The sequence below is a fragment of the Synchiropus splendidus genome, chromosome 6 (assembly GCF_027744825.2).
Source record: "Synchiropus splendidus isolate RoL2022-P1 chromosome 6, RoL_Sspl_1.0, whole genome shotgun sequence".
Lineage (NCBI taxonomy): Eukaryota > Metazoa > Chordata > Actinopteri > Syngnathiformes > Callionymidae > Synchiropus > Synchiropus splendidus.
Window position 1 is genome coordinate 7,443,183 of NC_071339.1, and position 19,688 is coordinate 7,462,870.

Below are 19,688 nucleotides of genomic sequence, written 5' to 3' on the forward strand. Positions count from 1 at the left end.
CACAAATTCGTTTTTTTCTAAAACAGATTTAAATCTGATAAGTATGATAATATTGAAAGTATGAAAATACATGCGCAAAATTACATAAAAAGTAAATGTTAAAATGCAAATAGAAATGAAGTAAATATTTCCGTTATTATCCATATAATTTTTTAAATACCTGTTTGACACAAATGGAAGACGCAAGTCAATCTCAACAAATATAGCACTAGGTGCGCGTCTATGACATCTTGTTTGGCTCAGTGGTACCACCTAGCGGTCACTATCGGAAGCACAGGTTGCAGGCAGAAGCTTTGGCTGCTGCTCCAGCTGCAAATGCTCGACATGACTTTTGGTCGTCTTCACAAGTTAAAGAGTGAGAGACTCCAACACCATTCACAGTGGAGAAGGTCGAGGTTGAGGAGCAATCCTGGATCTTCTATCACAGTGTGGTGTTTCCTCGAGAGGCACGTTGTATGTTGGTGAGGTTGGTCATAGAAGGTTGTCTTTGCCTGAATGTTCTGGCAAGACGATTCAAATGTCTCACCCATGTGTCGTTACTATCTTATAACAGACCTCTTTGAGTTGAACCCTACTGAGCCAACATTCATTGCATCATGAATCTAAAGCTATGACCAAGACTCCTGTGTAACAAAGGTTGCTGTCTTCCAGCCCCACTCCCCTCCTTCAGAGGCTTTACTGGTTGCGTGAAAATCCCTCCATTATAGCTGAAGCCTCACTCCAGGATTAGAGCTTGAGGAAGAATTAGTGAGGAGGGCAGGGCTGCAAACTTGCGATCTGCCTTGTCTGCCTCTCCGACGTAAACAAAAGAAGACCTGCCGCTGCTGCTCTGCCGGACAACTGGACCTGATATGAGGACAACAAGACCAGCAGGATGGCAACACTAGCCAGTGATGCCACACAGGCCCTGACGCTAGGCGTGTGTGAAGGTTCGCTGGCGTGGAACTGCACCAGGTGATCACGGGTTCACTGAAGTGACGCTTCAGATGCACAGCTCGGGGATGAACGTCAGTCCAGCCATGGCTCCTCAGTCACCGGGAGACAGCCCACCGATGGCTACTTTGTCCTTGAAGACCACGTATCAGTCCTTGGGTTCAGTGTCTTCAGAACCTTTTGCTTCACTGCAACCTAACGCCGCGTCTTCTCAAACCAAAGCGTCCTCACACTCCCTGCACTCGCCCACCCAGTCAATCATGAGCTCCCCAAAGCTCTGGCAGAAGGCGTCCATCTCCAGGCTGGCCGAGGAGTTCTTCTGGATCGGCGGCAGCGTGGTCGCGCAGCCAAAGTGGAGGCTGGGTCAGATAGGTAAGACCTTGCAAACAGCAACAGCACATTCAGACCTTACATGAGCATGTGCTTTGCAGAAAAGTGAGTGTGTGTGTGAGAGCTGAGCTGCTCAGAGGCACTAGAGTAGATAATGGGCATATGGGCTGGAGACAATCCTTCAGGATTAGCTGGCATGATGGACTAGAATGTGTCGACTGAATCTGAGCAGCAGATTACAAATACAAGTCACCGGCCTTCTCTGAAAAACAAAGCAGCGTTTTTGCTTTTTAGCAACAAGATCCCCTTCTGAAAAAAGCCACGCGAGAGCTGGACACATGTACTGCCACTTAAATCCTCTATGACGCAGCCTATAATCTCATAAACAGCCAAGTTCCACTCGTGCAAAGGTTGAAGTAAAGCAAAACAACCATCACGGTGCAGGACACGCGTCTAGTTAACAGCAGCTGGTCATAGTTTTCTTGAAGAGCTGCAGTGGAGGGGAGAGGTTTTCGGTTGAGCAGCTTTTGTGAGATGTTCATCCGAAGAAGAAGCAGATCAACAGAAACAAAAGCTGGACGTCTCTCGGTCAGAGGGGGGTGGGGGGAAGCCGTCTGGCTGATAGGAAGAGCCTCAGGAGGGAATCAGGAGAACAAGGAAGGTTAAAGCAGAGGCATAATTCTGTGAGACCACCAGGTGAAGGGACAGTGAAAGGAGCAGACTTATCGTGGGGCCACTGATCCACGAACAAGGCCACGGACACAAGCAGTTGAAATTGGTTTGTTAGGCAGGCAGATTACTTCTCAATTAGGAAACTTGGAGTAGAGTCTCTTGATGAATAATCTCATTTGAGTCCTTTGGAAGAGACACGTCAAACTCATGGCCAGAGCTCCACGTCCGTGCAAGTGTGGAGGGATGACTGACTAAAGCCATAACTCCATCTCTATATCTCTATTACTAATGTCTCGCTTGTAGAAAGGGCTCCCTCATAAAGGTTGGAGTTCTAGGTGCCTCAGGTCTACAATTCCGTCCGGACCAGGACCATGGGGCCCTTAGCCGGACCCCACAAAGTTAAGCCTCTATTTGAGGATGAAGGCCTCAAAGTAACCTGGTCATTATTATGGAGTTCGGTTCAAAGTCCTGGTTAAGGTCAGCCATCTATTTTGCTTGGTTAAGCTGAGGATGAGAGGCCGGGGAAAGGGTTATTGCCATGAGAGGTCCCCACAAACATGGTGTGACAAACCTGTGTGTGTATATCTCTTAATATTCTTGTGTGGACCAATCCTTGACAAGACACTGATCTTTTGTTTTGTGAAAACATTTTGAGTTTTGAGGGTTAAAATATCAAACATTAGAATTGGGTGTAAGTTTGTTTCAGAGACCAGGTTCAGGTTAGCCATGTGTTTTGGATGGTCAGGGTCAGTGGGAGAGGCTGGGGAAAACATAGTGTCGATGAGAGGTCCTCACAATAACAGTGAAGGTAGTGTGTGTGGACCTTGTATAGATATACTTGGAAAGGACCAGCTACTTGGAAACACACCTACTTGTGGGGACATGTTGCTCTGTAGGGAACTTTTGGTTGGACCCCGCAAGGTTTAGCCTCAATTTGAGGGTTATAATTTCAAAATAAATAGGTCATTATAATGGGGTTTAATTTCGGTTTAGGTCCTGGTTGAGTCGAGTCATTGGTTTGGATGGTTAGGTTTAGGGTGAGAGGCTGGGGAAAGGGTTATGTCAATCACCTGACCCCACAATATAGGAATACAAAATAGAAAGATATATTATTGAAGGCAATTGAAATTTGGAAATCTCTTTTCATCTTATTTCAAGTCGACGTTTCCATACAAATCCCGCATCAAACAAAAAAAGGAACATTAGAAATCTGCCTTTCACACACACCAAGCCACGAGGGATTGAATTCAGTCTGGGGAACCTGCCATGAAGTTGTAAGCATCTGAATGATGACAAAGTTACCAACATAGAGGTTGTTCTTCTATCTACATGTCTCCATTCATACGGTGCTAACGGCCAGTGCTTGTCAAATGTGTTTTCGCTGGAATGAAGGCCGTATAGAATGACTGATTCCAGTTGGTAGTCGAGCTGCTAACACTCCCGTCTCAACACCTGCAGTGGAGAGATGCATGTGCACGATGCAGACAGGCACTCAGATGAGCAAGCTGAAGGGGAAGAAGAAAGGCCTGCTTCGTTTTTACTACCTGGACGAGCACAAGTCCTGCGTACGCTGGAGGCCCTCCAGGAAGCAGGACAAAGCCAAAAGTAACTCCATGTTCATGACAGAGTTCCTCTCTGGTCCAACTCGGCCAACAGCGCTTGATGCTCTCTTCCAGTCACCATCGACTCCATCCACGAGGTCTGTGAGGGGAAGAAGTCCGAGATGTTCCGGAGATACGCCGACAACCGCTTCGACCCCAACTGCTGCTTCAGCATCTACTACGGGGAGCGAGTGAAGTCTCTAGACCTGGTCACCACCAACGCGGAGGAAGCAAGAACGTGGATCACCGGACTCAAGTACCTGATGGCTGGCATCAGCGATGAAGACAGTCTCGCCCGGAGACAGCGCACACGAGATCAATATCCTTTCATGACAGACAGCATCACCACACAGGCACCGACCAATACCGCAAGAGCCTTAACCACTGACTCACATGGTTGCAGCAGACGTTCTCGGAGGCGGACAAAAACGGAGACGGCACTCTCAGCATCGGGGAGGTGCACCAGCTGCTTCACAAACTCAATGTGAATTTACCCAAGCAGAAGGTCCGGGAGATGTTCCAAGTAAGATCCCGCATAAATTAAACCACCACCCTGGCAGTAGTGAGGTGTTACACCTCCAACCTTGAATTACTGTCTGCACCCCGATAGATTCAAGATGGTCATAGGAAATAGCTGAGGTGGCATCAGGAACAGTAGTAATAGTGGTTATTTTGGTTCTTTCAGTGTTTCTCAACCTTTCTTTAAGCCACAACACACTTGGTTCATTGCACCAAAGGAATCTCGGCCAAAGCACAATTGTGCTTAGTCAAAACTCCATTGAAACTACATTGTGATTTATTTATTTGCTTTAAATTGTATCACGGTCATGACTTTATTCTAGCTTGGGGAATTCCCAGGCCGTGCTTTAACAGTTTGACTCAGCTTGCTTCATGACAACTATGATTCTTTCTTTCTTCACATTTTGGTTCTGCACTTAGTTTCCAGCCAACTTTTAAAAAACAAACTTTCAATGGTCATTGAAGGTCAATACTTCGAGAGTCAATAAAGTTTTGAAGTGAGACGCGAGGTTAGCCGTTAGCTCTTTAGCATGGCGGGTCTGATAAGGAACACTCCATCCGTCTGTCGTGAAGGTGTGTGTGTGGTCAAGTTACAGGCGCGTCAGCTTTAGAAACAACTCAAAGTTGCACATTTGACCGTCTTCTTCGCTGTGCGTGAGTCAACGTAGATCTGTATTGTATAGAGAGAATTTGACAGAATCCATGTCGTCTGCTCACATTGGCTCAAATGAGGTGAAACTGGATCATTTTCCCGAGTCTCTCCGCACACTAGCGTGAAAAACACTGCCTTATTTCATGGTTAGAAAGCATTATGGAAAACATGAAGGAAATCCTCTTGTGGCATTTTTAACGTCACATATCTGTACTGGCTCCTTGGCAGACTAGTGCAGGCGCGAGCCACAGGACGACCATATGTCTTCAGTGGGAACAGATGGCTTTATGCTGCTCTGCAATATTGTGTTCACTCTCCTCTGCTAGTAGTGGGGACCGTGATATTGGCTGCGGTGAAAATCACTGTGCAGAAAACATTGGAGTTGGCGGAGCTGCTGTCGAGAAAGCTGACGTACTTCTGAACCCCCTTTTCAGGAAGCAGACACAGATGAGAACCAGGGTTCGCTGGGATTCGAAGAGTTCTGCTCCTTCTATAAGATGATATCCACGCGGAGAGACCTCTACCTGATCATGATCTCCTACAGTAATCAGAAAGAAGTCATGGACCTCAGTGACCTGGCTCGCTTTCTGGAGAATGAACAGAAGGTACACACTCGAGGGAAGTGGTTGACGTGTCACACGCTCATTCAAATGTGCAAAATAACAAGTCATTTTTCTTGCAGTTGATTTGTGTTACTGCTCAGGAAACTAAAATATTACATTTAAATTGACTCCATGATTTTTTTGTTTTTGTTTTTTATCCAAAATCAACGGCATAAAAAATTACTTATTATCACTTTCATGTTTTGCTTTGTTTTAGGGAATCAGTTAACGTAAAAAAAAACGTTTTAAAATGAATGATGTGCTTGACATTATAAAAAAGATGCATGTGTTATTTTGGAATATCTCAGTTCAAAATACACTCCCATTGCTGTCAAGTCCCATTGAGCACTGCAACAGTTGATGCTCAGAACAGTTAATGATCCAAAGGGTAAAGTTATAATCTTTCTAAATGGGACAAACATAAAAACCCATGCAACCTTACGTCTCTTTGGGCCATGAAGCTGAAGTCATGACCCTTTAAACAAGGGCAAGGATACAAATGAAATGGAGTACGACCCCAACCAAATGTTTGCAAGACAACACACCGTTTCCTCTCACACCAGATGAGCTTTGTGTTCATGCCAGATGCGAGGTGTCGCCAGAGAGCATCTGATGGATATTGTGGCCAAGTTCGAACCGTGTCCTGAGAACCTGCAGAGGATGGTGCTGGGTATTGACGGTGAGAGCTGATCCGCCCAAACAGAGTAGGTGAGCAAACCCGGACCAATGGTTTCTACTTCAGGGTTCACAAACTACATGAGGAGCCCCGGGGGCGACATCTTCAACCCCGACCACCACCAGGTCAACCAGGACATGACGCAGCCTTTAGGTAACTACTTCATTGCCACGTCGCACAACACCTACCTGAGCGGGGACCAGCTGCTGTCACAGTCCAGGGTGGAGATGTACGCCTACGTTCTCCAGGCTGGCTGTCGCTGCGTGGAGGGTACGAGCTCACCGTATACACCATCGAAAAACTGCATCCGCCAGAAAGGCACACTCACCTCTCTCATTGCTGTTGCTTCTGCAGTGGACTGCTGGGACGGTCCAGATGGGGAGCCCATCATCCACCACGGCTACACTTTGACGTCAAAGATTCTCTTCAAGGACGTCATTGAAACGATCAACAAATATGCCTTCTCAAAATCACAGTGAGAGCCGCGTCTGTGATTCGCTCTTGTAAAGTGCACAGGACAAGCAAAGTGACATGCGGCCACTCTCACCAGGTTCCCAGTGATTTTGTCCATAGAGAACCACTGCACCGTGCCTCAGCAGAAGAAGATGGCTAGGTACCTTCAAGAAGTTCTGCAGGACAAGCTGGACTTATCGACCATCAACGTGCACGAGTGCAAGCGGCTGCCGTCACCAGAGGTCCTGAAGGGAAAGATTTTAGTCAAGGTGAAGTTAAAAAAAAAAAAAAAATCCCATGTTTAACTTAAAAAAAACGTGAAGCACAAGGAGCTATAACTATCATCAACATATTTCAAATGCAGGGGAAAATACTTTTCATTGTAGTTGTAAATAATATAAATATATCAATAATATGTAGTGTCAATCATTTAAACTGATTTTTTGATAGAGAAAAAATAACTAAATCTATTTAATATTTTAATGTTGATCTGCAGATTGCTTTACATATTTAGCAAATTGAGAAAAACAAACTCAATTTTATTTCATTGCATTTTAATGTGTTTTATGCTTGTTTATTGAAGTCAAAATTAAGTGAGTAAACTTAACTAAATTCAGATTTCTTTAATAAAAAAAGGACATATTCAGATTCAATGTATGTATTTGTTTCATTTTCCTTGTTTTGTTTTTTGTCAAATTTATGAATAATTATTGAAATAAATGTTTCATAACACGGAACACTAATACATGTTTGTCAATGATAAAAGTATAAAGATCATTTTTTGTCATGCCTTATGTATGTTAGTCGGAAAATGAAAATATATATACTTTCATAACAGTATGCAATACCAAATACATGTTCCATCATGGAGTCTTTGGTGTCTTATTGTCTTATTGTTGATTTTTAAACTTTTACTTTGCTTTTAATATTTAACCATTTAATGGGGAAAAAATACACAGATAAAACTTCAGTACTTTCAGCTTCACATTATTATCCTCAGGGTAAGAAGTTGCCAGCAAACCTGGATCCAGAAGCAGAGGAAGGAGACGTGTCCGATGAAGACACAGGGGATGAGGAAGAAGAGGAAGACGATGAGGAAGACGATGAAGAGAGCGCACAGGTTGAGATCGGTCATATTCAATAAAGACACACATTGACGCTCTCTGTCTTGTATCAGAGCGGCAACAGTGGGATGCTGGTTCATCATCCGAAGAAGAAGAGACGATTCGGCAGATCAATTATCAGAAGCTTCAAACGAAAGGTCAGTGCTGCGGTGGATTCGTGTGTTTGAAATATTTTGTGCTTATGAAAAGGAGTGTCATATTTTCAGAGGAAAAAGCGAGTGAGAGTGAAAAACAAGAGCCTGTCTGACGGGGAATCTGACCACAGCAGCAGCAAAGAAAGGACACAAATTGTCTACCACCCAAAGTAAGTTTGCCGGTGTCTTACATCTGACTCACGATGGTGCTTCAATGGGGCAGAATGATGGGGAACTGGTTGTGTTTGCCCTTTCCTTGTGAGTGTTTAGTCCAATTTCCTCCCATAGTGTTGCCCACAGATGTGTTTGCTTGTTTGTGTCCTGCCTCTCAACCCAAGTGGCTGAGATTTGTTCCAGTGTAAGGAATAAGAGGAATAAACATCACTCAGAAGTGTTTTGCTTTTTGACGGCAGAAAGAGGAAAACAATGCGACTCTCCCGGGCTTTGTCGGACCTGGTCAAATACACCAAATCTGTCCGGGTCCACGACATTGAAACGCAAGGTAGAACCGAGCGCGTGTGTTTGATAGAGACTCTCGGTCACTATGTTCTTCTCTCTGGCAGCGTTCAATAACAGTTGGCAAGTATCATCCCTCAACGAAACTGTGATGAACCAGATCCTGCTGCTGAAACCGGGCCAGTTGGTCCGCTTTAACCAGCGCCAGCTTCTCAGAGTCTACCCGTCCAACTACAGAGTGGACTCCAGCAACTTCAACCCTCAGCCGTACTGGAACGCTGGCTGTCATATGGGTGAGACCATCACTGGAGTGGCAGCTGGGCCTTGCCTCCCCTCACTATTTGTCATACTTTCATTTAAAAATGTTTTCTAGTTGCGATGAATTATCAAACAGAGGGTCGGATGCTTGAACTCAACCGAGCAAAGTTCGCCAGCAACGGAAACTGTGGATATATCCTGAAGCCAAAAATCATGCGCAAAGGTACGTGGTTTTTTTTCCATCCCCCTCCAAAAAAAGAAAAACAAAAACAAAAACAAAAAATTGTAAGTGCAGGAGTTCCTGGTCCACTGATCCCACTGATGCACAAGACACGTGGCAGCTAGGATGAGAACAACAACAACAAACATGGAGGAATCCCTGAACAAAAGCAAACAAAAGCATCTGTTTGCTTTTGTTCAGGGAGGTTTTTCGCTACACAATGGCCAGGGTTTCCACTACTCTGAATGTATTTGAAATTCTTATAAGATTGAAATTCTTATACAAATATTCTCAAGACATTTCCCTGCAGGTGCCTTTAACCCCAACGTGGAGGATCCTCTGCCAGGACAGCGAAAGACCCAGTTGGTCTTAAAAATCATCAGTGGACAGCAGCTTCCCAAACCCAAGGATTCCATGTTTGGGGACAGAGGAGAGGTGAGAGTTCAACACACGGAGCACCAATCTGTCATTCACCCCCTGCTTCCGTTTGACCTGCAGATTATTGATCCATTCGTGGAGGTTGAGATAATCGGCCTCCCTGTCGACTGCTCGAAGGAGCAGACCAGGGTGGTGGACGACAACGGTACTTCAGCAGTATCACGTTTTGTGCTTGCCTTTGGTCTTTACTTCTTACATGTGTGCAGGTTTCAATCCCATGTGGGAAGAGACGCTTGTGTTCAACATTCAAATGCCTCAGGTGGCGCTGGTGCGCTTCCAGGTTTGGGATCACGACCCGATCGGGAGAGACTTCATTGGACAAAGGACTGTAGCCTTTAGGAGCCTGATGCCAGGTACGTTGTTTATGGCTCTTATAAGATCAACATCACAATCAGTTTGGCATGTTTCAGGGTACCGACATGTCTACCTGGAGGGCTTGACTGAGTCGTCTATTTTCGTCCATGTTGCCATCCATCACATGACAGGAAAGGTAAGCTGCTGTCACTAAGAATCGCCACTTTGAAACAAGTCCAATGCCCCTCTTTCTTCAGTTGAAGCCGACAAATGCTGTGCAAGTCGCCCGGAAGCACATTCAAAAGGCAGCCCAGAAGCACATGAAGGGTCAGCCTCGGCAGCCGTCGCTGGACTTCTCTGTGCAGTCCTCGGAAGATGGACGCAGCGTCTACTTTCGCAAGGACATGGACAACTTGTCCCTGGACAGCAAAAATGGAGAGCTGTCTTTGGTGGTGGCAGCCATGCACAAAGGAGCCATGAGTGAACCAGTGAGACGCGCGTTCAGAGTTAAAATTCACGAACCGACTGAGTCGAGGAGAGGCTTGGACGAGCAGCTGTCCACAGACTCCACTAGGGCTCGCCTTCAGAAGCAGTTTAGCTTCGATGAAGACACCTCGTGTCCCAACAGTCCCGTCCTGAAGAGCCAGAACACAATAGAGGAAGAACTGGACCACATGATCCCAGAGTGTGCTGAAGATTCCCCAGCACAGCTGCAGCCCGAACCCTCGCAAGAATTAGTTGCAGAGAAAGAGCCTGAGGACGTCACAACACCACCAGAACTGCAGACAGAAACACACACTGGACCAGAGCAAGAACCTCTCAAACCCCATGAAAGCGTCTCGTTTACCCCGCCATCCTCACCCGCAAGAGTCAGAAGAACTCTGGAGACTCCCGCCACCCGCCAGCGCCCCACTCTTCTAGGACAAGCACGCTCACAAAGCTGCCCTCGGAAACAGATCTCGTCCCCTGTGACCCCGATGCTGAACCACAGGGCCGCTCCTAAGTGGCAGAGCCAGCGGGCACAGAGCTGCGGCAACAGTGTGCGACCCATCCCCAACGGCCTGTGCCTCTCTGACAGCATGTCCAGCAGCGGTGGCAGCACTGACAGTCTGGAGTTTGAGCCCTCTGGAGAGGCCGAGCAACGAGAGGGAACCTTACAGCGGGAGATGAAGGCTCTCTTCGACCACAAGATGAGAGAGATCCGCTGTAAATCACCACTGTTCATAGATGGTAAGACCTCATTTTGAGCACATAACGGGGTCTTAGTAAGAGATTGGTGCGCATCTGGTAACATGGCTGTGTCACCGACATTGCACCCATGTTCTTATTGAGAGGAACACTGTTTTCCATGCCATATCCCACCATGTCGCTGGCACTGCAGCGCTAGCCATCTCAGTCGCATCATGTGAGGATCACTCTCTGTCGTCCAAACATGTAGATGTAGATGAGATCAGATTAGATTAACAATCTATGACAATATAATATATTGGACCTTGATGAAGTTGATGATGTATTTTTAAGGCTGGGGCTTTATGATGAACTAACCGGTCGATGAATTAACCACAGGAAAAATAATAACACTATGGCCAAATAATCCATGAGGAAGGAGACTAGGAGAGATTGCACTGATGGATGAAAATTCACTCTTAAAATACTATATTAAAATGCAATTAATCAAGATTAAATAATTATAAATCATTGAATTAATCTTATTATTCTTAAAATCAAGTCCCAACTCTGTTTATTTTCAATGTAAGAGTGATTCAGAAAGACAGAACTTACAAAATACCATATCCAGCATCCAGAAAAGAGATTATATTTAGGTATCTATTTACTCCTCCACAAAAAGTGCCACGTGCAAATATCTAATGAGAAACTGCCACAGCCTGAGTCTCACTTCTGTTATATATAATATGTTATATAATATGTTGTGGTTGGACATGTTTAACAAAGTTGATCGGAGCAAAGGTGACACCTTATAAGGGATAAACCCATCCGTTAGAAGTCCGTTAGAGGACGGAGCATGTATGAAATACAAATACTAGTTACCTGGATGTAACTCCAGCTCTACAAGTACATGCAAAGTCCTCTGTCTATTCACCCACCTGTGGTTTCAATAAGGGGCGATGCACGCTGGAGACTCCAGGATGTTATGGGTTTGGTGCCCTGAAAAATGTGTGTGTTTTTGCATTGATTTATTGTAATTTCTTAAGCAAAATGAATCGCTAAAGTCTGAGTCCTAATTTTGTATTTTCTCAAATGCATTTTCCAGATGAATCGGATTAGATAGTCGACACCAAGACGATCCTCATGAAGTGGATCAGGACCTGAGAGGCTTGGAGACAGGAATGAATGCACCGGCTGGACGGACAGATGAGGAGTCACTAAAAAGGGATGCAACCCCTCCTACCATGACCTAATATATTGTTGTTGGGAAAGTGGACTTTTGCCTCCTATACTGACGCCGAAGGCAGCCTCCAGCGTTGCATGTTGACGCATTAGGTTTTCAATTGAAGCACATTCCACCGCTAATCCTGAGGCTGTGGCCTGCGCAACGCGTAAAAGAAAGATGGAGGTTTGAGTTTGGTAAGGCATGAGATGGTGCGCTTTTCATTCTTCACAAAATGACGTGCCAGTTGCTATTTAACATCCTTCAAACAGCTGTATGTTTCAGTTCCAGAGCCTCTTCAGGTCTTATAAATAGCAACTGGCTTCTATTGTAAGTCAGTGAACAGGGCCTCTGAACATTTCCCCTACATGGCAGCAATACATTTTTTGCCATTGAAATGCCTATGCGTCCACATGCAATGGTGAAGGCTGCCTTTGGCGTCAGTATGGGACTCAAAAGTCCACTTTCCAAACGTCACTATAAGACTCATGGGAGTGAGGATGTGCGGCAAAAAAAAGATGCAACATTGAGTCGCTGAGATGAAATCCACGGAGAAGTTCTGTACTTAAGACTTTTAATGTTTGCTGTCATGTTTACAGTCAACTGCATCCAGCTGGAGTTCATACGTTTACAAATGTGAATATTCGGATCATTGCCAACTGTACAAAACAGCAGTAGAATCAGGGCAAACTTTCAAGGTTGTGAGTCATTTCCTGTTTAGCTCATTCAATGTTATTTTGTAAACCGTTTGCTATAACAACTGTGGTGTCAAAATATGTTGTTCTGAAATGTGCTTTTAAAATGCATTTTAAAGTTATTTTTCTATGCTAAATTAATACCTAACAATAAATTGAGAAAAAATATGACTAGGTTATTGCTTGTTTTGTTAAAGATTTACAAATGTTAGTGATTTTAGGCCTTTTCTTTGTCTGCAACCTCTTGAGGGGCCCCTTCAGTGTTGGCTCTGAAGCGCAGGCTGAGTTCTTCAGTCAGCACTTTACAGTGTGATTTCTGTGTGAGACATTAAATGTGACTGGATTGTACACCACAAGATGTCGCCCACTTGTCCTTGAACTTACCCTCTGGCCTGCGGCACTGGTGCGACTCTTGGTCCAGAGCTCTAGAACAGCCACCAGAGCTCCCAGTCCCAAACCAAGTGAGAGGATCAGGAACACGCCTTTGAGGCTCTGCGGCTGTGGGGTTGAAGACTTGGCCCTGTCAGCGACGCAGCTGCTCGCCCACCATTTGCTGCGCAGGTACGCTAGTTCACCCGCCTCGCTCAGTTGCAGAATGGCAATACTGAGGTTCTTTATCAGGGGAGAACCTAAAGAAAATGATAGTTTTATTAAGCACAAGCCAAGGTTTCTTAATGTCCCCATTAGCTCCTCATAGGGTCGGGGTGGTATTTTGTTCCAACCAGTCCAGCACACACAGTTCAACCAATGGGGTGTCAGCTGAAACAAGCATCACCAGAGTGGCAGACCTGGTGAAGCCGAGTGCGCTAGTTGGGTTGGAACAAAAACCTGCACCACACACCGGTTTTCCCACCCCTGCCGTAGCCCCTTCAGCCTCACCCAGAGCGGTGGCAATACTGTAGCCCCTCATGCCAACGACTTCATGTGCCCGGACAAGTTCACAGTAGCGGGCCACAGCCAAATCCAGGGACACAGACTCTCCAATAAATGCGTAGTTGCCCTCTTTGGCACGTCGAACCCCTTCATCCATTGTGGAGACAAAGCTCTTGCTTCTCTCCATGTGCTCATAGATTCTTCGGTACACTGGGTTATTTGAATTCTGGGTGAAACACAAAAAGCCCAACATAAGGATAATGAAGTTGCATATTCAATACCAAAAGAAGTGAGAACAAAATAGATGACCAGTTCATAGTTAGTAAACATTGATGATGAATGGTTGCTCGCACATTCTTGCAATGGAAGTATGGTGGAATACAGTTGCTTGCTACACACAAAACACTGTGAAATTCAAATGTCAAAAACACAGACAACAAATGAAAATAGGCTCTGTCAACCAACCACACAACAACCAGACAGCTGAAAACTTGTGTTGTTCAAACAAATGTTTCCTCACATGTCCATGGTGATGGAATTCACTGGGAATGGCACTATAGCAGAGTGGACACATGTGGCCTGTCGGCAGAACTTGTTTGTACTTTTAATTGAAATATCTATTTACCGTAAATTATGGACTAAATTTAAGAAAAAAAAATGTCTTGTTCAAACATACGCCGCACTGGTCTATAAGTCGTGGGTGCAGTGGTGCTGTCTGCACCGTAGAAAGGTCAGTAGTGCTTAAAATGCATGAGGATCACTTCTGAACTAGTTTTGAAAACGATCTCCAACATGGAGACTGACTCATGAAACAAACTGGGCAATGTTCTGCACTGGAATCATCAACTCCTCATATCTTTTATTGACATTAAAGTGCTCAAAATGTACTGTTTTCACCGAAGTCCTGACACCACAGATGGCCTCAGCTGCTGCTTCTCGTCTCTGGTCCTCCTGGAGATCGGCTCTGTGGGCAGAGCTGCAGTCACATGGGCAAAAACAGTGCAGTTTGAGCACTTTAACGTCAATAAAACGCCTGTGGTTTTATTGGTTTGATGTGAAGAGGCTCAATATTTTTGGCAGCATGACACTCTCTATCCTGTAAAAATCCATATATTATCCACGTCGTCCTAAAAGCTGCAGGGTTCAGACTGCAAGATAAATGTAGTCATGTTTTTTATGCCTCAAACAAACTAATAAAACATATTTGCATTCAACTTCTGGTACAAGATATTTGCCACTTAAAGGATCTCCCACAAATTATGACTGAGATTCTCTGGTTTCCTCCCTCAGTCCAATAAAACATTCAGAGACGTGGTTCCTGTACATGTTTGGTTGACAGGCCAAAGTTTAGAACTGCTATGTGTATAAAGCACTGCAAAACTGTGTAACCTTGAAGAAAGCCAGCGTTGAAGAGCCGGTCAGGCAACCGTACTCAATCATGTCCTGATTTGCCAAGTCCTCAAAGCCTTTCACCAGCAGTTGTGAGGACTCCAAGCTTTTAGAGGACCTCAGATTGGAGAAATAACAAGCCAAGAGAAAGATGGTGAATAACCACCAGCTGCCGCAGACAAGACGTCCTGACAAAGCTCTGGGGTGAGGGCCAGCACCTGACATTTTGAGAAAGGCAAAAATAAATAGCTGGGACAGACAAAGGCGGAAAATCCAACACAAAATCATCTTTTTAGAAATCCTCACCTTGAAGGGCCAGAGCTCCAGCAGTGTACCACAAACTGTGGAGGAGGGTGAATTTGGTTGCTTCGCTCTCTGGCTGACTCCACTCACAGGGGCTGAGTCTTCATGAACAGATGAAAGAAGTGTGAATAAACACTCCTAAATTCATTCGGAAAAGTCTGACAAAAACCTGGCGACGAGAAAGATGCAGGCGGCGGTTCCCAGGTAGGCGGCCAGTACGCCGACCCAGGTCTCCGCGCTGAAGGGGGTCAGGAACTCAAACAAACCAGACTCTTCTGAAATATCCCGCCTCAGCAGGATGCTGATGCCCGTCTGCATGAAGGGTTTAGTCATCCCCACCACTCGCTCTCGAGCCGCCGTCAGAGTGAGGGGAGCGATGGCGAGGTCGGCTTCCTGAGGAGAACAAAACTGTGTGAGTAGCTGCCCAAATAGTGCACGCAGACGCAATGGTGATTATGGGCTCACCCCTCGCATCACCTCTCCAATCATGCCGTTCCAGTGACCGCTCTCATCTTGCCGGCCGTAAGAACCGTCTTTCACCAGGTGGACTTTGTATTTAAAGCCCAACATTTTGGCGATTTCAGATAGCAGGTCCATGCAGAAGCCTTCCATCTGTGCACCTTTGGGAGTGGTGTAAGGCTCTTGCTGAAAGGCAAGATGGAATCTGTGTCAGAGTTTAAAGTGTTGTCGATATTTGGAGATATTCTACCTTTATTGTTGTTATTCTCAGCTCAGGCTGGGCTGGAAGACAAAATGCAGACGCATGTAAGGTGAAGAAGGGCAGGCCTAACAATAAACCAGTCTTTTCAAACACTCTGTACAGTACAGTGGAACCTCGGTTCTCGACCACAGTCCGTTCCAGAAGGCCGTTTGAGAAGCGATTTGTTCGAAATCTGAATTACAATGAATGGAAAAAGAAATGATGCGTTCCAAGCCTTAAAATAGGCTTTTGTAGGAGTGAATGTAGAGTGTCTGCTGCAGGTGGCTGTTCCTCTATGTGTGTGGCCGCTGCATGTGGGAGGGGTTGCCGAGTGAGTGAGGTCTCTCCAGAAGTGAAGAGGTGCCCGGTGCGTGTCCAGCTCTGAATGTGCGCTTCTGTGCTGTGACAAAGTCATAAACCAAGTCAGGCTCTGTCCCAGACTGGCCTCATCCCTGTCCCAGCTCCAGCCCACAACAGGACATCAAACCCTGGAGTGGAGGTGTGGAGAGCGAGCACCTCCCCTGTGACACTCTACCACGGTCCAGTGTGGAGACAGGAAAGGTTTTACACCTCAATATGAAGAAAAAACAGTCAGTAAATGTAGCTAACGGGACACGTCTGCATACAGAGGCTGCGTTATACACAATAACAAAGCGCGTCGTGGGTCAGCTGATCGGTCCGCGCATGTTATGTTTTTCTGGCTTTTTTTGGGAGGGCGTTCGAGTTCTGGATTTTCGTTCGAAATCTGAAGCAAAAAAAATCTCGAAATTTTCGTTTGAACTCAGATTTGTTCAAAGTCTGGGAAGTTCGAAAACCGAGGTTCCACTGTATATAAATATAAATTCACACTATCTACCAGCACGACAGGACTGGTGGTCCTTTCAACAGAGTGGTCTACAAAAACCAGCTGAGATAGTTGGCAGCACAAGAGCCAACTCCAGGCCTGGGGGCCAAATATATTCAAGTCATTTTAAGTGGGCACCAAGAGCCCACAGCAATGTTTAAGTTTAGCTAAATGTCAACAATAAACTGGGAACTTCCAGAAAGGTAGGGAAGATGAGAAAGAAGGTGTATGCTTGAATAGAATCGATCAGAACGTATTATTCTTTAAACAGTGCTTCCAGGTGCTACAGAGTCTCTGGTAGACCACTGACAAGATTCATGCCAAATGTGGTAAACAGCCATCACATTCTGTTCATACCACTCTCCTGCAGTCCGACCAGCGAATGAGTTGGACATCCATGGCTTATAGTTTCAATGACAGCAAGACCTGGACATGGCTTCCAGAGCAGATGTTCTCCTGCCATTGTGTGTCTTGTAGTGATCTAATTTAAGTTGTGTGAGCGAGAAAGTGAAGTAGTCTCAGAGTGGGGTCAAACTTCAAATGTCTGAAATGACATGAAGTTACATTAAGAGCTCTGAAAATAAACAAAGAAAAATGATTCATCATTGACAAGCACAGTCGACTGACTGGGCTGCCTGGGCGCATGTTTGGAGCAGCAAGTCGACTTCCGATCCCCTGAAGCTCAGTCTCAGCATGCTGATTCCGAGTCAATGTCACGGGAGGGCAGTTTTAGGAGCATCAAATGTCCCAAATTGAATCTTTGGAAATCTCCACGGGGCGATCCGGATCCTCCTATACAAGTCCTTTAGGATCCTGTGGCTTCTTGGCCTCTTGAACTTGTGTTGTTGAGTTCCTTCTCTGTCTTCCGACAGGAGTTGGACAGGATGTGGAGGCAGGACCTTTGTGATGGACTGCACTGACAGATTGCACATTAATGTCCCTTCAAGTGTAAGCAAAGCCTACAGAACCCAGCAGAGAGCATTTGAGGGGTTTGGCAGAAGTAAAAAGCCTGCTGTCACACGTCGGTTGCAGATCAAGTGACAAGGTCAAGACTTTCTCGTCTCTCAATGTACAGTATGTTTCCTCATGTTGGTGCTGATGAGAGCAACTTGGCTGAATTGTTTTTCTTTCTAGATGGATACAGTAGCGCTTTCATGACGCCAGATAAATGTTTAAAAACCACCACCTTTTTCATTTTATCATTTGCTAGTTGCTACATTAGTGATGGATGAAAACATGTCCGTACCTGCTGCGCACGTTCCCAGTTTTAAGCAGAAGCCAATGAAAAGCACCAGCGAAGCTGCTAAAATCCTGCATCTCTTCATTTTTCCTTAGGAACAAGAATGTCAACATTAACCCTCGAAATGCTTAGAAAATAAGCTTCAATTCATGATCCCTTGCATTTAAAAAGTATATGAAGTATGAGGAGAGTAAACAGACCTGTGATGGAGTCCAAGGAGAAGCTACTCAATCAAACTGCAGATCTTCCAATGTCTGTCAGAAAGTTTCCTCTCATGAGAAGTTTCTGGACTGTGACATGGCCATGTAGCCAATGATGTTTCTGTGGGAGGAGATGAAGCGTGTTTTTGAAAGGGTGGAGGGAGTGTGTGTGCGTGTGTTGGCTTGTGTATCCTATTTTGAGGGGAGCAATTCTTGACAGAACACTATCCTTGGGAGGACCGTATGACTTTGTTCGGACGTTTAGCTGGAGATTAAGCCTCAATTTGAGGCTGAGGCCTTCAAAATGACTTCACAATAATTGGGTTTCAGTTTGGTTCAGAGTCCTGGTGAAGGTGAGCCATGTGTTTTGGATGGTTAAGTTGAGGATCAACAGCTGGGAAAAGCATTATGGCAGTGAGCGGACCCCAGAAAGGTAGTGTGACAAACAAACCTGTGTGTGTGAGAACATGAGGCACACATGCAATACTGCATTAAATTACTGCAGTAAGAGGGACATAGACTACCTGCTGAGTAGGATGAATTATATATCAATGCAAATATTAAAGATTTCTTCTCAAATACAGTGGTACCTCAGTTCTCGACTACAATCCGTTCCAGGCGGCCGTTCGAGAAGCGAATTGTTCGAAATCTGAATCGATTTTTCCCATTACAATGAATGGAAAAAGAAATAATGCGTTCCAAGCCTTAAAATAGGCTTTTGTAGGAGTGAATGTAGAGTGTCTGCTGCAGGTGCGCTGTTCCTCTATGTGTGTGGCCGCTGCATGTGGGAGGGGTTGCCGAGTGAGTGACGTCTCTCCAGAAGTGAAGAGGTGCCCGGTGCGTGTCCAGCTCTGAATGTGCGCTTCTGTGCAGTTTGGCTGTGACAAAGTCATAAACCAAGTCACGCTCTGTCCCAGACTCGCCTCATCCCTGTCCCAGCTCCAGCCCACAACAGGACATCAAACCCTGGAGTGCGCGCTCCAGCCTCGGAGCCTTTGTTCGAATTCCGGGATGTTCGAAAACCGAGGTACTACTGTACAACTCTGTCACAGGTGTTATCAATATTACAAAGGGATTTCCTTTTTTCCAGCCGATATAGAACAATCAAGGAAAAATCTGGAACGTTTCTCAGCACGATAAACATACATGCATTTGTCCTGGGTCTCTACCATGCAACGTCTACAACACACTACACACCTGCAGAAAAAAACTGTTAAGACAGGGAGGGAGGAGGCTTGGCATTCTTTTACAACTTTACAGAGTGAGTGTGTGCCATAACCTTTATAGTTTAAACATATTATAAGGTGGAATGTGATGAAGATAGTGTTCAGATCCGTAATAACCAAGTACAGTGGTGAGAAGGGCAACACTTTTGAAACAAATTAACAAACTTCTTCAGCAAACTCATATGTTTCCAGAGTTTGTAATTTTTTTTCACAGTTCGTAAAACAGACAGAAGATCTTTCGGAATTTAGTCGACTCCCAATGGCGATCCTCCGTGATTGTTACAAGTGGAACCGCTTCTGGAGCTCGTCCTGAATTTGGTCCCCCCCACTTTCCATACACGATTCTTCGGAATCCACTGAAACATTTACAGTGAAGCAGAAAGTAACTCTATATTTATGGAAGTATATTTTATTTAAAAGTCGCTAGATGTTATTTTAAAGTCATGTATGCTGTGCGGACAGCAGTT

At 45.3% G+C, this 19,688-nt stretch overlaps 2 protein-coding genes across 3 annotated transcripts; one reads left to right on the forward strand and one right to left on the reverse strand.

The window, feature by feature from the left end:
• Positions 1-736: 736 nt before the first annotated feature.
• Positions 737-12,782, forward strand: plch2b (phospholipase C, eta 2b). Its single transcript, XM_053868515.1, has 21 exons — positions 737-1,305; positions 3,394-3,540; positions 3,612-3,855; positions 3,930-4,059; positions 5,142-5,312; positions 5,895-5,988; positions 6,052-6,255; positions 6,340-6,460; positions 6,536-6,707; positions 7,439-7,558; positions 7,616-7,699; positions 7,769-7,866; positions 8,110-8,198; positions 8,260-8,445; positions 8,526-8,633; positions 8,941-9,065; positions 9,129-9,213; positions 9,275-9,421; positions 9,479-9,558; positions 9,620-10,592; positions 11,635-12,782. Exons 1-21 carry the CDS (start codon positions 987-989, stop codon positions 11,646-11,648), a joined length of 3,711 nt encoding a protein of 1,236 aa, XP_053724490.1. The 5' UTR covers positions 737-986; the 3' UTR covers positions 11,649-12,782.
• si:dkey-183j2.10 (probable glutamate receptor) lies at positions 12,319-18,134 on the reverse strand. Of its 2 annotated transcripts, none has more exons than XM_053868519.1 (10): positions 17,996-18,134; positions 17,802-17,885; positions 15,721-15,752; positions 15,489-15,656; positions 15,181-15,404; positions 15,015-15,112; positions 14,709-14,926; positions 13,326-13,545; positions 12,831-13,075; positions 12,319-12,762 (listed from the first exon to the last, which is right to left on the reverse strand). In XM_053868519.1, the coding sequence occupies exons 2-10, from the start codon at positions 17,878-17,880 to the stop codon at positions 12,664-12,666; spliced, it is 1,383 nt and encodes a 460-aa protein (XP_053724494.1). In that variant the 5' UTR covers positions 17,881-17,885; positions 17,996-18,134; the 3' UTR covers positions 12,319-12,663. The 2 variants fall into 2 exon arrangements, with proteins under 2 accessions (XP_053724494.1, XP_053724493.1); XM_053868518.1 differs by having other exon boundaries at positions 15,477-15,656; positions 17,996-18,133.
• Between the last annotated feature and the right edge of the window lie 1,554 nt (positions 18,135-19,688).